The sequence below is a fragment of the Mastomys coucha genome, unplaced genomic scaffold, assembly GCF_008632895.1.
Source record: "Mastomys coucha isolate ucsf_1 unplaced genomic scaffold, UCSF_Mcou_1 pScaffold5, whole genome shotgun sequence".
In the NCBI taxonomy this organism is placed as follows: domain Eukaryota; kingdom Metazoa; phylum Chordata; class Mammalia; order Rodentia; family Muridae; genus Mastomys; species Mastomys coucha.
In genome coordinates, this window is record NW_022196911.1 from 93029417 (window position 1) to 93044848 (window position 15432).

General features: G+C 47.6%; 1 protein-coding gene across 3 annotated transcripts in view; it reads right to left on the bottom strand.

Moving 5' to 3' along the window:
* Window positions 1-2891: 2891 nt before the first annotated feature.
* Tbx21 (T-box transcription factor 21) overlaps window positions 2892-15432 on the bottom strand; it is a 19095-nt gene continuing 6554 nt past the window's right edge. For all 3 annotated transcript variants that reach the window (XM_031351467.1, XM_031351466.1, XM_031351465.1), the window contains 5 exons: window positions 6737-6891; window positions 6271-6392; window positions 4993-5151; window positions 4824-4885; window positions 2892-4185 (listed from right to left, as the gene is read on the bottom strand). In XM_031351467.1, coding sequence (XP_031207327.1) covers window positions 3579-4185; window positions 4824-4885; window positions 4993-5151; window positions 6271-6392; window positions 6737-6891 — 1105 coding nt within the window. In that variant the 3' untranslated portion in view covers window positions 2892-3578. The remainder of the gene's footprint in view (window positions 4186-4823; window positions 4886-4992; window positions 5152-6270; window positions 6393-6736; window positions 6892-15432) is intronic.

Consider the following 15432-nt stretch of genomic DNA (forward strand, 5'->3'; position numbering starts at 1 on the left):
CTCTTCCTCCTCTTCCTCCTTGTCCTTCTCCTTTTTTTTTAAAGATTTATTTATTATTATATGTGAGGGCATGAGATCTCATTACGAATGGTTGTGAGCCACCATGTGGTTGCTGGGATTTGAACTCAGGACCTTTGGAAGAGCAGTTGGTGCTCTTAACTGCTGAGCCATCTCACCACCTCCAATAATTTGTTTTTTAGATTTATTTATTTTCACATATGTGAGTACATTGTTGCTGTCTTCAGATACACCAGAAGAAGGCATCAGTTCCCCTTACAGATGGTTGTGAGCCACCATGTGGTTGCTGGGATTTGAACTCAGGATCTCTAGAAGAGCAGTCAGTGCTCTTAACCACTGAGCCATCTCTCTCTCTCTCTCTTTTTTTTTTTTTTTTTTTTTGAGACAGGGTTTCTCTGTATAGCCCTGGCTGTCCTGGAACTCACTCTGTAGACTAGGCTGGCCTCGAACTCAGAAATCCCCCTGCCTCTGCCTCCCAAGTGCTAGGATTAAAGGCAAGCACCACCACTGCCTGGCTCCCCTCTTCCTTCTTCTTCTTCTTCTTCTTCTTTTTTTTTAAGATTTATTTATTTATTATATGTAAGTATACTGTAGCTGTCTTCAGACATCCCAGAAGAGGACATCAGATCTCATTACAGATGGTTGTGAGCCACCATATGGTTGCTGGGACTTGAACTCAGGACCTTTGGAAGAGCAGTCAGTGTTCTTAACCACTGAGCCATCTCTCCAGCCCTCCTCCTTCTTTTTAAAAGAATTATTTATTTACTTTCTGTGAGTACATTCTTATTGTATTCAGACATGGTTGTCTTCAGATGGCCATGAGCCACCCTGTGGTTGCTGAAAATTGAACTCAGGACCTCTGGAAGAATAGTCAGTGGTCCTAACCACTCTCCAGTCCCCCCAACCAGACTTAACAGAGACCCTGTCGCATAAACAAAGCAAAGCAAAACAAAACAAATAAAAACAAACTGTGTACTTGAAGCCTGATCTACAGTGAGTTCTCTCCTTTTGCCAAGTTAAAACTGGGTCTCTTCTCCAATGTTTTCCTACTGTGCTAGTCCTCTGATGAGCTGCCAAGATACCCTCCTGCTTCTGCCTCCCATCTCTTAGGAGCACTGGGACTACTAATGTGTGCTACCAGATCCAGCTTTTGTGTGGATTCAAGGCATCAAGCTTGGGTGGTCAGGCAACTAGCCCCTTTATCCCTGATCTATCTTCCTGACACAAATTCTTCTTCTTCTTCTTCTTCTTCTTCTTCTTCTTCTTCTTCTTCTTCTTCTTCTTCTTCTTCTTCTTCTTCTTCTTCTTCTTCTTCTTCTTCTCCTCCTCCTCCTCCTCCTCCTCTTCCTCCTCCTCCTCCTTCTCCTCCTCCTTCTGCCTCTTCCTCTGCTTCTTCTTCTGCCTCTTCTTCCTCTTCCTCCCTCCCCTTCCTTCTTCTAAGAGACAGAGCTAGAAAACAACAAGGTGGTTTGTGTCTGTAATACTAGCTCTTGGGAGGATGAGATGGGAGGATCACCAGAGGTTGGAAGCCAGCCTAGGTTACAATGTAGACAGCGTTCCAAAGGCAGCAGAAAACTTCCCTGCTCTGAGCACTGAAGAGAAAGGATTTGGATGTAAGGGTTGCTACTCTCACACAGTTATTCCAGGATTCATGTGCCAGGGTGGTGATATCACACCCCACAGTGACACTGGGGGCAGGTCCATTTACAGGCTGAAATTTGAGGATGAGAATTTCATCCTGAGGCACCCTGGTAGTGGCATCTTGTCCACGGCAAATGCTGGACCAAACATTAATGGTTCCCACTTTTTTTTTAACCTCCTCTATGAAGGAGAGAGAAGGCATGAGCATCATGGAAGCCACAGAGTGTTTGGGGTCCAGGAACAGCAAACCAGCAGCAAGATAAGATCGCCAATTTTCTTTTTCTTTTTTCTTTCTTTCTTTCTTTCTTTTTTTGTTTTTCCAGACAGAGTTTCTCTGTGTAGCCCTGGCTGTCCTGGAACTCACTCTGTAGACCAGGCTGGCCTCAAACTCAGAAATCCGCCTGCCTCTGCCTCCCAAGTGCTGAGGTTAAAGGCATGACCACCACCGCCCGGCACCAATTTTCAACTATGGACAATTCTTATTCTTTTGACTTTCAAGCATCTTACCCACCAGACCATTCCTTCTGCAGCTCAGGAGAGGACCCCCACCCCATCTGCTCACAACACCTTGTCATCTCTGCTCTCACTGAAGTTCTTGGGGTTCCATGTTTTCCTCATTCCCCTCCAAGTCTAGCAGGATTTTAGAGTTAAGTTTATGATTATGAATGAAAATTAAATGAGAGAGAGAGAGCCCACCCACACACCAGTTCACAATGACAGCTCTCCCACTGAGGACTTCATCAAGTGCTAATCCTAAATCCTGCCTGTGTACTAAGTGACTCACATGGAATTGCTAGTGTATGGCAGATCTTGACCTACAAAGAGTGACGACGACGTCACATGGCATAGTTTCTACTTGCGCCTTCAACACTTGAACAAACCTAAAAACAGGGAGTATTAAGATGCAAAGATAAATCTAGAGTCCTGGCTTTCCTAAGCTCCACCCCACCCAGCCTGGTCCTAACCTTGCTCCCACCCTGACTCCCTCCAGGGCTCGGTGGAGCAGGCAACGCAGCAGGCTGAGGGGCCCTTTGGTCACACGTGGCGGCATGAACCACCAGCTGGAGTGTGGAGGACACACTCCGAGTTTATCCCTAAGTGGGGTCACTTTAGCAGACCCTAGCAGTTACCCCCCCACACATCAAGCGCACACAGAACAACTTTGCTAGATCAGTAAATCTTGATCCACACACACACCCCTCCCACCCACCAGCCACGGAAAGAGGGCACGCTTACCAGGTCCATGTTTATTCTCAGAAAGTGATGCAAAAGAGAAGAAATACATCCAGACACCACTCTCTCTACAATAAATAGCCCCCCCTCCCGAAGAAATAAAAAAGAAACAAGCGTGTGTAGACACACTGGTTCAAAGTGACCTCGCCTGGGAAGATGTGCACCCCTCAAACCCTTCTTCTGCACCCACTCTCTTGCCCCTTCGCAGTTGGCCCGGTCCACCCGTAGTCACCTGAGCCTTCTCTGCTTGGCTGGCTGATGTAAAAATGCATGTATCTTTACTTTCAGGTCAGAGATTAACACAGATGTTAGACCAACAGTTGAAAGTTACCGGGCAGGGGGAGAGAGCAGCTCTCTGGTCCTGGACTGCCCCCCCCAACCCCTCTACATCGCCAGAAGCCATGAAGTCCCTCTGGGTCCAAAACTTTCTGGAGTCAGTTCTCCATTCTCCACGAAACCATCGGTCAGAAGCAGCACCAGGTACGTGACTGTAGTTCGGGCAGAGGAAGGGGCAGGAGACACTCCTGTCCTTGAGGGCCAGGAAACAAGTGAACCCCAGAATCCTTCTTGCCCCTCTTCCTCTCCAACCAATCACTATACAGGGAAGGGATGGCGAGAGCTCGGGGCTCTCTGCCCCGTGTCTGTTTTCTAAGTTAGTCGGCGCCTTCCAATTCAGTGGAGTTTTCTCAGTTGGGAAAATAGTTATAAAACTGGCCTTCGGTTTCCTTATCAAAAGGAGAAGGGGCCCCAGCCGGAGAGGAGCTGTCGCCGCTGGAGGGATAGGGAGATATTCTCCTCCTCTTAGTGTCTCCTTCTCCTAGTCCTGAGTCGCTCGGCTCTGGCTGGAGGGAGGTGACCTCAGGCCAGAGCGAGGGGGAGGAGCCCTGTTCCTCTGAGGATCCCAGGCCAGGGTCCATGGGCAGAGTTCGCATGGGCCGGAACCAGCCAGCTGGGCTCATCTTAGGAGGGTACTGAGGGGCCACGGGCCAACCGGCTCCAGGTGCCAGGACATCTTGGCCCCGGTAGTAGGGCACAGTGGGCCCAGGGGCAGAGGGTAGGAATGTGGGCTTCATGCTCACAGCTCGGAACTCTGCTTCATAACTGTGTTCTCGAGGTGTCCCCAGCCAGTAAGGCTGTGAGACCATATCTTTGGGCTGGCCTGGAAGGTCGGGGTAGAAACGGCTGGGAACAGGATACTGGTTGGATAGAAGAGGTGAGTAGGGGTCTCCCCCAAACAGTTGACAGTTGGGTCCAGGTGGCGAGGGAACACTGGTATCAACAGATGTGTACATGCTAGAAAATAAATAAAAATAAAAACAGCGAATGAGAGAGCTGGAGAGATGGCTCAGCAGTTAAGAGCACTGGCTGCTCTTCCAGAGGTTGAGTTCAAGTTCTAGCAACCACATGATGGCTCACAGCCATCTGTAATGGGATCTGACGCCTTCTTCTGGTGTGTCTGAAGACAGCTACAGTGTACTCATATAAATGAAATAAATAAATCTTAAGAGAAAGAAAGAAGCCGGGCGGTGGTGGAGCATGCCTTTCATCCCAGCACTTGGGAGGCAGAGGCAGGTGGATTTCTGAGTTCGAGACCAGCCTGGTCTACAGAGTGAGTTCCAGGACAGCCAGGGCTACACAGAGAAACCCTGTCTCGAAAAACTAGAGAGAGAGAGAGAGAGAGAGAGAGAGAGAGTTCAAGGCTATATACCAGGCTTCTAACAAGATCCAATCTCAAAATAAAATAAAATAAGAAAGTGAATGAAAAACCAAGTCATAAGCATGTCTCTTCCCCCCCGCCCCCCCACGTTCCTCTCTCCATGGCCTGCCTAACGCCCCCCAGACCCTGAAAGCAGAGACAGGACATGCTGAACACCGAACTATACAGTCTCATCTCAGAAAGACCAAAGGCGATTTATACCCAGAACACTTACGACTCAAAGTTCTCCCGGAATCCTTTAGCAAAGGGGTTGTTGTCAATTTTCAACTGAGTGATCTAGAGAGGAAATAGAGTTCCCTGAGTCCCCTCCTGGCAAGAAGTCTTCCCCACCCTCCAGCAGAGGCCCATGCCCAGGCCCAGGCCCCCAGTGCCCCAGCCCCCACCTCTGCATTCTGGTAGGCAGTCACTGCAATGAACTGGGTCTCTTGGAAAGTAAAGACGTGAGTGTTAGAAGCATTGCAGGCGGCTTCTGGCTCTGCGTCGTTCACCTCCACGATGTGCAGCCGGGGCTGGTATTTATGGAGGGACTGCAGGACAATCATCTGGAGAGGGGGCAGGTGGTGACAGGGTCACGGAAGGAGCTGGAAGGAAGGTCTTCCCGACCTCATGGAGGCCTCATCTCTATATGCATTCACCTACCAGTAACTACTAGCTCCAGAGTGAGACTAGAAAGGATGCTTGAATACATCTTATGCCTTGACCCACCCTACACCATTCAACTTCTCCTAAGCGTCCCTACTTGGAACTCACCAGTGTTTAAACGACTGGTTCATGCCATTATGGCTGGCTTCTCTTTTCTCTTTTAACCTGGGTCCTAGGGATAAAACTCAGGTCCTTGTCTTTCCAATGCAAATGCTTTCCCAAGTGAATCCTCTCTCCAGTTCCAGGTTTTTTAAAAAAGGACTGGGTCTGTGGAGATGGTTCAGCAGATAACGATACTTGCTTCCAAGGCTGGCAACCTGAGTTTGATCCCTGAGACCCACGTGGTGGAAGAGGAGAATCAACTCCAGCAAGTTGTCCTCTGACACACCATTACAACTCACTCCCCTACAACTAACTAACCAACTAACTTACTAAGTAAATAACTAAAGGAATAAGTAGATAGATAGATTTATTAGATGAATGGAGAGATGGATGGATGGATAGAGGTAGTAAATGTATAAAACAAACCAAAACAAGACCCATGATTGTTCAATGTGAAGTCAAGTTCACACTGAACATCCATTCCCTGGGACACTGGGACCATCAAGGTGACAGATCATGATCTAGTGAAGACGCCCCCACACTGTTCTGGCCTGGGCTGACCTGAGAGCAACCCTTGCCAGAGATCCAGTGTCCCCCCCCCCACGCCCATCTCATTGTCTCCCCAAGGTGGGTAGGAAAGAGCCCTAGAGAGGAAGAAAAGAAGCTAGGGCAGAGAACGGCTCAATCGATAGCATGTTTGTCTCGTCTGGTGCCACATCTAGAACTACATGAATCAGGCATGGTGGTGCGTGCCTGTGGTCTCAGCACTCAGGAGCAGAAGGATCAGAAGTTCAAGGTTATCCTTGTCTATGTAGGGAAGAGAGGGGAAGAGGAGAGGAGACTTCAGCACAACATGGGTCTTAGGAAAGGTTGGGGAGGGGTCTCAGACGCAAGGCAGGTGAGGCTGACAGTCCTACCTGGGTCACATTGTTGGAAGCCCCCTTGTTGTTGGTGAGTTTTAGCTTCCCAAATGAAACTTCCTGGCGCATCCAGTGGGCTCCGGTGTTGGGGGAGTCTGGGTGGACATATAAGCGGTTCCCTGTGGACAGGTAACCTTATTACCAAGCATTGAACAGACACTAGAGATGTGGGATTTTGCCTGTTCTGAGAAGACCGTGAGAAAGATGAGAGGACAGGCAGGCTGAGCAGGGGCAGATGAGGGCAGAGGATTGCGCAGGATGAGTCTCTTTCCACCCCCCATCCCCGCCCCCGCCCCCACCTCAGTTAAATCAAATTAGAGAAGAGGTAAGAAGACAAAGGAAGGGTGAGGTGGGAGGATAGGCTGTAGAACTTTCACATCAGGAGCAGGGGCTCGAGTAATCCACCAGGGGGCGCCCGGTCTAGGAGAAAAAGCATGCCCACCACTCCCAACGCGGGTCGTACCTGGCATGCTGCCTTCCGCCTTTCCACACTGCACCCACTTGCCGCTCTGGTATCGCCAGTGGTGCTGGTCCACCAAGACCACATCCACAAACATCCTGTAATGGCTTGTGGGCTCCAGCCCGGCCACAGTGAAGGACAGGAACGGGAACATTCGCCTGTGGGGAACAGAGAAGTTCCAGGGTCCATCAGCCGGAGCTCAGTGTCAGTCACCTGCATGGGCGTGTCAAGCTGCAGCCAGCCTCCACCCGGCCTCAAAAGCCAACTGACAAGGGTGCCAGAAGGTAGCTAGCTTGTCAGTTATTAAATGTAGATATAACAGAAAATTAATTCGTAGGGCTGAAGAAATGGTTCAGAGGTTCAGAGCATGTAGTGTTCTTCCAGGGACTGAGTTCAGTTCTCAGCACCCACATCAGCTTACAGCAGTCTGTAACTCCAGCTCCAAGGTATCCAACGCCTCTGGCCTCCACTGACACCCACATGCTCACGCGAATGCGCGCGCGCGCGCGAACACACACACACACACACACACACACACACACACACACGCACGCACACGCACGCACATGCACGCACGCACTACGAACACATGCTATTAGAAATACATCTTTTTTAAAAGGTTAAATTGTACTAGCCAGTGTGGTGGCACACACTTTAATCTTAGCATCTTGGAGCAGAGGCAGGAGGATCTCTAAGTTCGAGCCCAGCCTGGTGTACACAGAGAAACACTGTCTTGAAAAACAAAACAAAGGGGCTGGAGAGATGGCTCAGCAGTTAAGAGCACTGACTGCTCTTCCAGAGGTCCTGAGTTCAATTCTTAGCAACCACATGGTGGCTCACAACCATCTGTAATGGGATCTGATGCCCTCTTCTGGTTTGTCTATAGACAGCTACAGTGTAATCACATAATAAAATAAATAAATCTTTTTTTTTTAAATTGGTTTTTCGAGACAGGGTTTCTCTGTGTAGCCCTGGCTGTTCTGGAACTCACGCTGTAGACTAGGCTGGCCTCGAACTCAGAAATCTGCCTGCCTCTGCCTCTCAAGTGCTGGGATTAAAGGCATGTACCACCACTGCCTGGCAAATAAATAAATCTTGAAAGAAAGAAAGAAAGAAAGAAAGAAAGAAAGAAAGAAAGAAAGAAAGAAAGAAAGAAAGAAAGAAAGAAAGAAAGGAAGGAAGGAAGGAAGAAAGAAAGGAAGAAAGACAGACAAAGACAAAATTAAATTGTCCACACTTAAAAATTATTACATTCTACTAAAAGCCATGGTACACATGACCCAAGAGTCCCCTTTTGGTATTTTGCCATATTGTACTGTGGCCTGAGCTTAAAGTTACGTGTGTCTTTGTCTGAGGTAGTTGAAGAACGGACAATGGCTACTGTGCATTGCTCCCCAACTCTGTGTTCAACCCCGTCATGTTGGTAGCTTAGAGTCAGCTATAGGGGCCTCGGCAGACACTAAATCAGTGCCTACCCCTTAGTACTGCTGCAGATTAAACCTAAGGCTTAACGTATGAGGGGCAAGCACTCTACCACTGAGCCACATCCCAGCCTGTAGACTTTTGACAACACTTTCCTCTCAAAAGATAAGCTACCAGATAATTATCTGGAAACCGCTGTCTCTAACATTAGTGAGCTTCCTGTGTGGGCCAAAGGAACCCTTTAAAGATAGTCCCAGAAGGTGGGTGTGCCTGAGTTCCACACCTCCACTGTGACTCCCCACTCTGCAGAACACTCCTGCCCCATGGCATTCACTGACAGACCCTCCCTGTCCCACACTCCAGTCACAACTATAGTATGGCCTGCCCCAAGCCTGGCCTTCAGAAACTCATCAAACACCCTAGGTGTCCCGAAGGCTCTGATCATTCTTATGCTTAGTCTTGGGTCCCAGGAAAAGCAGAAATCAGTGGCTGGGGTCCTGTATGACCAGCCCTCGTTCTACAGTGAAAGCATCAGACAAGGGAGCACTCTTCTGCAATGGCCTCCCCATCACTTCCACCATCGCAGCCCCCATTATCATGATCAGGACAACCACCACCTACATATCACAACCACCATCATTCTCACCGCTATCTCCACCATCGCAGTGACACCGTCTTCACCAGCACAACCTCCAGGGTTGTTACCGTCACTTCCACAATCATCGCCATTACCATTATCACTCCATGACTACAGCCACGGTGTCTTCAGCCACCACCTCCACCATCCCCACCACCAATACAGACACCACCTCCACCACCCCCACCACATCTGCAGCCATCATCTCTACGATCTTATTAATATACCTACCAATTTCACCATGTCTCCCACCTCCGTCAAAGCCACACCACCCCCACCCTCACTCCGGCTACACCTCCGCCAAGGCCACCGTCACTCCCGCCACCACACCCACCATCTCCCTCATAGTTACAGCCACTGACTCACACCTGCCATCATGACAGTCAAGACTTTCATTATCACCACCACTACCCCCGCCATCAAAGCCATCCTGTCTCCAAGCATTACCATCACCATCTTTTCTGTCCACTCTAGCCACAGCCTTCACTGTCACAGCCACCACGGCCAGCCTCGGCCATCACCAGTTCCAATGACTGAGCTCTACCTTCATGCCCCAGCAGGGAGAGTGGTGTGGTCAGAACAACGGAGTCAAACACTCACTGGATGTCCCTTTTGGTCCCATATCCCACATCTCAGGGGGCCACATAAGATAGGAAAGCGCTGGTCTCTTAATCAAGAAACCTAGAGACTAGAGGAGCCTTGAACTCACAATGTAGCTAAGGATGACTTTGAATGTCTGGTTTTCCTGCCTCAACTTCCAAAGTGCTAGGATTATGGATGCCAGTTTGTGTAGTGTTAGGATCCACCCAAGACTTAGTGAATGTTAAACAAGAATTCTACCAACTTTGCTACATCCCTAGCCCAAGAACTAAGTATGGAAAACCCGGGGTGGAGAGAATATTTTCAATCCATTTCTCTCACCAACTCATTGTAAGACGTTCGGATCACAGTTTCTGAAGCTGGAGCACTTGATGCTCTTCTGCAGGATCAAGGTTTGGTTCCCAGAACCACACCAGGCAGCCCACAAGTTGTTTGTAACTCCACTTCCAGGGGATTCGATAGCCCCTGGCCTATACAGGAACCTGCATGCATACAGTGCACATAGACTCACAAAATCACACATACGTGTAGATAAAAATAAGTCTAAAAATAGGGATGTGGTCTAAATAGGGGTGTGGTAGCACATGTCTTTATTTTTATTACTATTGTTATTATTTGTTGCTTTTTAAAGACATTTTAGACTAGTTTTAATTCAATTCAATTTTATTTTATTTTATGTATGAGTGCTCTGATGCATATACACCTGTATCAGATGTCGGAAAAGGGTATCAGATCCATTTATAGATGGTCATGAACTACCATGTCGTTGCTGGGAATTGAACTCTGGATCCCTGGAAAAGCAGCCAGCCAGTACTCTTAACCATTAGACATCTCTCTTGCCCTGTTTGTTTTTCAAGACAAGGTTTCTCTGTGTAGCCTTGGCTGTCCTGGAACTTGTTTTGTAGACCAGACTGGCCTCAAACTTAGAGATCCACCTACCTCTCTGCCTCCCTAATGCTGGGATTAAAGGTGTACACCACCACTGCTTAGCTTTATTTTATCATTTCGAAACAGGTTTTCATATGTAGTTCTGGCTATCCTAGAACTTGCTCTATAGGCCAGGGTGGCCTCTGACCCACAGAGGTCCACCTGCCATCCCTAGCTTGGCACTTGTCTTTAGTCCCAGCACTCAGGAGGGAAAGACAAGTGGATCCCTGTGAGTCTGAGGCCAGCCTGGCTTACATATGGAGTTCTAGAATAGCTGGAGCTACGGAACAGGGAGACTCTGTCTTAAAAGAGTAAGGTGGCTGGAGAGATAACTCTGCTTTTCCAGACAACCTGGGCTTGATTCTCCACACTCATATGCTGGCCCACGACTACCTATAAGACTAGTTCCAGGGTATCCAACTCTCTGAGTTGGCCTCAGCAGGCATTAGGCACTCATGTGGTGCACATGCATGCATGCATGAAGACAACATTCATACACATTAAAAAACAAAAAAAAAAAACCAAAAAAATATATAGCTTCTTATCTAGTGACCAAGTCTCATTTATATTTTCTATTCTAAAGGAACAGAATTGCACCCTGCCACTAAGCCACATCCCCAGCCTCACACCATGTTTATCCATCGTCCACTTATGCATGAGCCAGCTCATCAAGCCAGTCTTTGGAGATATAAAATGTCTCGAGACTTTGCACCTGAAGACACTGAAGCTTATAGAGAGATTGATGAACACCCCTATGCTATGGTTTCTGTCTGTCTGTCCTACTCTTGTCCTGATAGAGGGTGACAAGAGATACAGGAAGATCGTGAATGAAAGGCAAAGGAGAGGAGGGTCTTAGTTTCATTTTAAAAGATGGTATGATGTTCCACAATCATGAAGACTTGAATGCCCAACATCCACGAGAGGAGGAGGAGGAGGATAAGGAGGAGGAAGAGGCAGGCCTGGTATGGTGGCACATGCTTAGAATCCCAGAACTGGGAAGGCAGACAGAGACATTTAGATTCTTGTGGTTTGCCAACCAGTCTAGCTTACTTGGTAGACTCTAGGCTAATGAGACCCTGTCTCAAATAAATAAATAAATAAATAAATAAATACATAAATAAATAAATAAGCCAAGCATGCTGATGCCTTTAATCCCAGAATAATTTGGGCAGCAGAGGCAGATCACTGTGGGTTTGAGGCCAGCCTGGAGTTCCAGGACATCCAGGGCTACAGAGATTCTGTTTCAAGAGAGAGAGAGACAGAGGCAGAAAGAGAAAGAGAAAGAGAGAGCGAGAGAAAGGGAGAGAGAGAAAAGATTCCTGAGAAATGACTTGCTAGGTTAACCAATGGCCTTCACACAAATGTACACACCTGCACATGTACACACACACACACACACACACACACACACACACACACACGGCTAAAATAACCAGCAGCTAGAATCCCAAAATAACTCCCTGATTTATGTGTCGCTTTACTGTGAAGAAACCAATGCGGAGATGAATCTGCTATCATGTTGACCTCCTTAAAACTACCCACTCACTACATCGCCTTCAGGGGAAAGAGTCAAGATCCCAAAACTCTCTGCTGCCCCAAGGCTAACCCGCCTCGCGATGATTTTTACAGGGTTGTGGGACATGGCAGGGATCATCGTGAGTTCTAGGCCAGACAAGGCTATTCAGTGAGACCTTTTCTCCAAAAACAAAACAATGACTAGTTTCAGACATCAACCAGCCGCCTAGAGTGCTGACTGGTCTCTTCTTCAGAGCAGGGAAAAGGACAGCTAGGCTTTTCCGTGTAGCCATTTCTAAGTGATTTTGAGATTCTTAGTCCATAGGTCCGGACTCAGGAGGAGGAGGAAGAGGTCTCTTGAAACAATTGTTTTGTAAAGATCTGAAAAGTTAAGGTAGGGTTGTAATTCAGTATAAGAGTGCACGTGCCCAGGGTCTGGAGAGGTGCCTCAGGGTTAAGAGGACTGGCTGCTCTTCCAGAGGGTCCAAGTTCCATTCCCAGCATCCAAATGGCAGCTCACAAGTGTCGGTAGCTCCTGTTCCAGGGGATCTGAACCCCGATATAGATATACACACAGGCAACACATCAAGGTACTTAAAAAATAAGAATAATTAAAAAAAAAAAAGATTGGTTGCCTAGCATCCATGAGACCCTGGGTTTAAAACAGCACCACTACCAACAAGAAGTCCATGGGTGGAGAGGTGGCTCAGCAATGAAATACACTTGTTTTGGGGGCTGGAGAGATGGCGCACCATTCAAGAGCTCTGGCTGCTCTTCTAAGAGGACCCAGGTTCAATTCCCAGCATCCACATGGCAGCTCACAACTGTCTGTAACTCCTGTTCCAGGGGATCCAACACTCACACAGACATATATACATGTAGGCAAAACACCAATGTACACAAAATAAAAATAAATAAATAATTGTTTTTTAAAAAGCCCTTGTTCTTGCAGAGGACTTAGGTTCAACACCCAGAGCCCATATGGCGACTCACAACTATCTGTAACTCTGGCTTCAACATCGTCTTCTGACCTCCGAGCCTACCAGACATGCATGTGGTGTACAGACATGCACACATGTGAGCAAAACATGCATGCATTAGATGAATTTTTTTTTTTTTTTTTTTTTTTGGCTTTTTCAAGACAGGGTTTCTCTGTATAGCTCTGGCTGTCCTGGAACTCACTCTATAGGCCAGGCTGGCCTCGAACTCAGAGATCTGCCTGCCTCTGCCTCCCAAGTGCTGGTATTAAAGGCATGCGCCACCACTGCCCAGCCTAGATGAATAATTATTGAACATTTAATTTTATAATTACAAAACAAAACACTAGATTTACAAATAAAACAAATCTGAATTTAAAAAAAAATTCTGAAAAGGGCTGGAGAGATGGCTCAGCCGGTTTTTTTGTTTTGGTTTGTTTTTTTTTTTCTTTTCTTTTCTTTTTTTTTTTCATGTGTAAGAGGTTTAGTTGAGGGGGGGTACAGTAGCACGGAAAGAGAGGAGGAGAGAGAGAGGTTTCCGTTTTTTTTTCAAGACAGGGTTTCTCTGTGTAGCCCTGGCTGTCCTGGAACTCACTCTGTAGACCAGGCTGGCCTTGAACTCAGAAATCCACCTGCCTCTGCCTCCCAAGTGCTGTGCTGGCTCAGCGGTTAAGAGCAATGACTGCTCTGCCAGAGGTCCTGAGTTCAATTCCCAGCAGTCACATGGTGGCTCACAATCATCTATAATGGGATCTGATGCCCTCTTCTAGTGTGTATCTGAAGACAGCTGCAATGTACTCATATACATAAAAAAATATATAAATATTAAAAAAAAAAGTCTGAAAGGTTAGTGGGATCTAGTGTCTTACACTTATGATTCCTGCACTTAGGAGGAGCCTGAGGCAAAAAGTGTGCTGCACATTCAAGGGTAACCTGGGTACAGGGAGCTGCAGGCTAGCCTGGTGTGAGCCTCTGTCTTACAAAAAAAATAAAAAAATAAAAAATAAAAATAAATAAATAATAAATAAATTAATTAATTAATTAAATTAAAGGGCTGGAGACATGGCTCAGTGGTTAAAGATACTTTCTGCCCTTACAGAGGACCTGTGCTTGACTCCTCTATAGGCTCCTAACCACCTATGATTCCAGTCCCAGGAGCTCTGACCTCTAACCTCTACAGGCTCCTCCATACGCATAGCATATACATAATCCACCCCATACACACATATACTCATTAAAAATGTATTTTAAAAGTAAAATAATAAGTAAAAAAAAAAGAATTAAAAATTTAGAGAGTTGGGAAGATGGAGATAGGACACTAAGGCCACTGTGATGCTACCTCACGTGAACTGGGAACGGCCTTCGCCACCCAGACGTCACAGAACCAAACGCATCTGCAAACCAAGCTACTGAACACCAGCTCTCCCCAAAGTTATCTTAATTATAATAATCAACCAATCACAGCCAGAAAAGTGGGGATTACCAGCAATTAGTACCCACCCACACGCCCACGGGGACCAGCCTCTCTTTCCTACTGAGAAAGTCTTCCGTCCTACGGTTATTATTTGTATTTACTATTCACAACACACGCTGCACACAGAAGCGCTGGCTCAGCCTGCGTGCAGTGCTCCCGGATTGCTCCAAAAAACGCACAAAGGAGACTCCAGAGTTTTCTTCCTATTTGCTTGTTTGTTTGTTTGTTTGTTTTTAAAGTATTATATCTAATAGGAAGGTGGTGGCGCATGCCTTTAATCCCAGCACTCGGGTGGCAGAGGCAGGAAGATGTCTGAGTTCAAGACCACCCTGGTCTACAGAGAGAGTTCCAGGGCAGCCAGGGCTACACAGAGAAACCCTGTCTCAAAATTCCTGTTGATCTAAAGGGGGTGTCTGTTGGGGGGGGAGGGACCAAAAACAAAGACAAGTATTACATTTTATTATTTTTATTTTGTAGGTCTGTGTATGTCTGTGTGTTGGGGGTAAGTTACTCTCCAAAGGCATGTGGAGGGTTTTGAACCCAGTTTGTCAGGATTCGCAGGAAGCACCCTGAGCCATCTCGCTGGCTCACCTCGAACCCTTCTTATTCTCAATTTCCCTCTCTGAGCCCCACTAGAACCGCCCTCATCAGGCATCATCCACCCTGTTCTCCGCTCAGAACCAGAAGCATCAGTGCCACTGATCCACACTTGTGGGTGAGCCCAGGGTGGGTGGGAGAGGAGGGACCAGGGACAGACTGAGTCAGCCCAGGACCAACGGCTGAGGGGCTGTGGCTAGGCCTGGGATGGAAGAACTTTTCAAAAAGAAAGAAGGCCGTGGGTGATGTGGTGGTGACTTGCAGGTCACTGAAACCCACAGAGGGACAGGCCAGCCTGCCAAAGCAGCAGGACTGAAAGGACTCTGCTCTGAGCCCAAAAGGAAACAGCCCAGGACCTCCCAGATTGCCGGAGCTCAACACAGAAAATACAGAGGCCACGGGGCCTGGTGGGGCTGAGTCGATGGTGGCATGCCCTGACTTCTTTCCAGGATGGGACCCCTAGGGTCTGATCTGAAGAGAGGCATTAACGGAAATGATGGGGAGCCACTACCCCATCCAACAGGGACCCCATGTCATGCAGTGTGGCCTT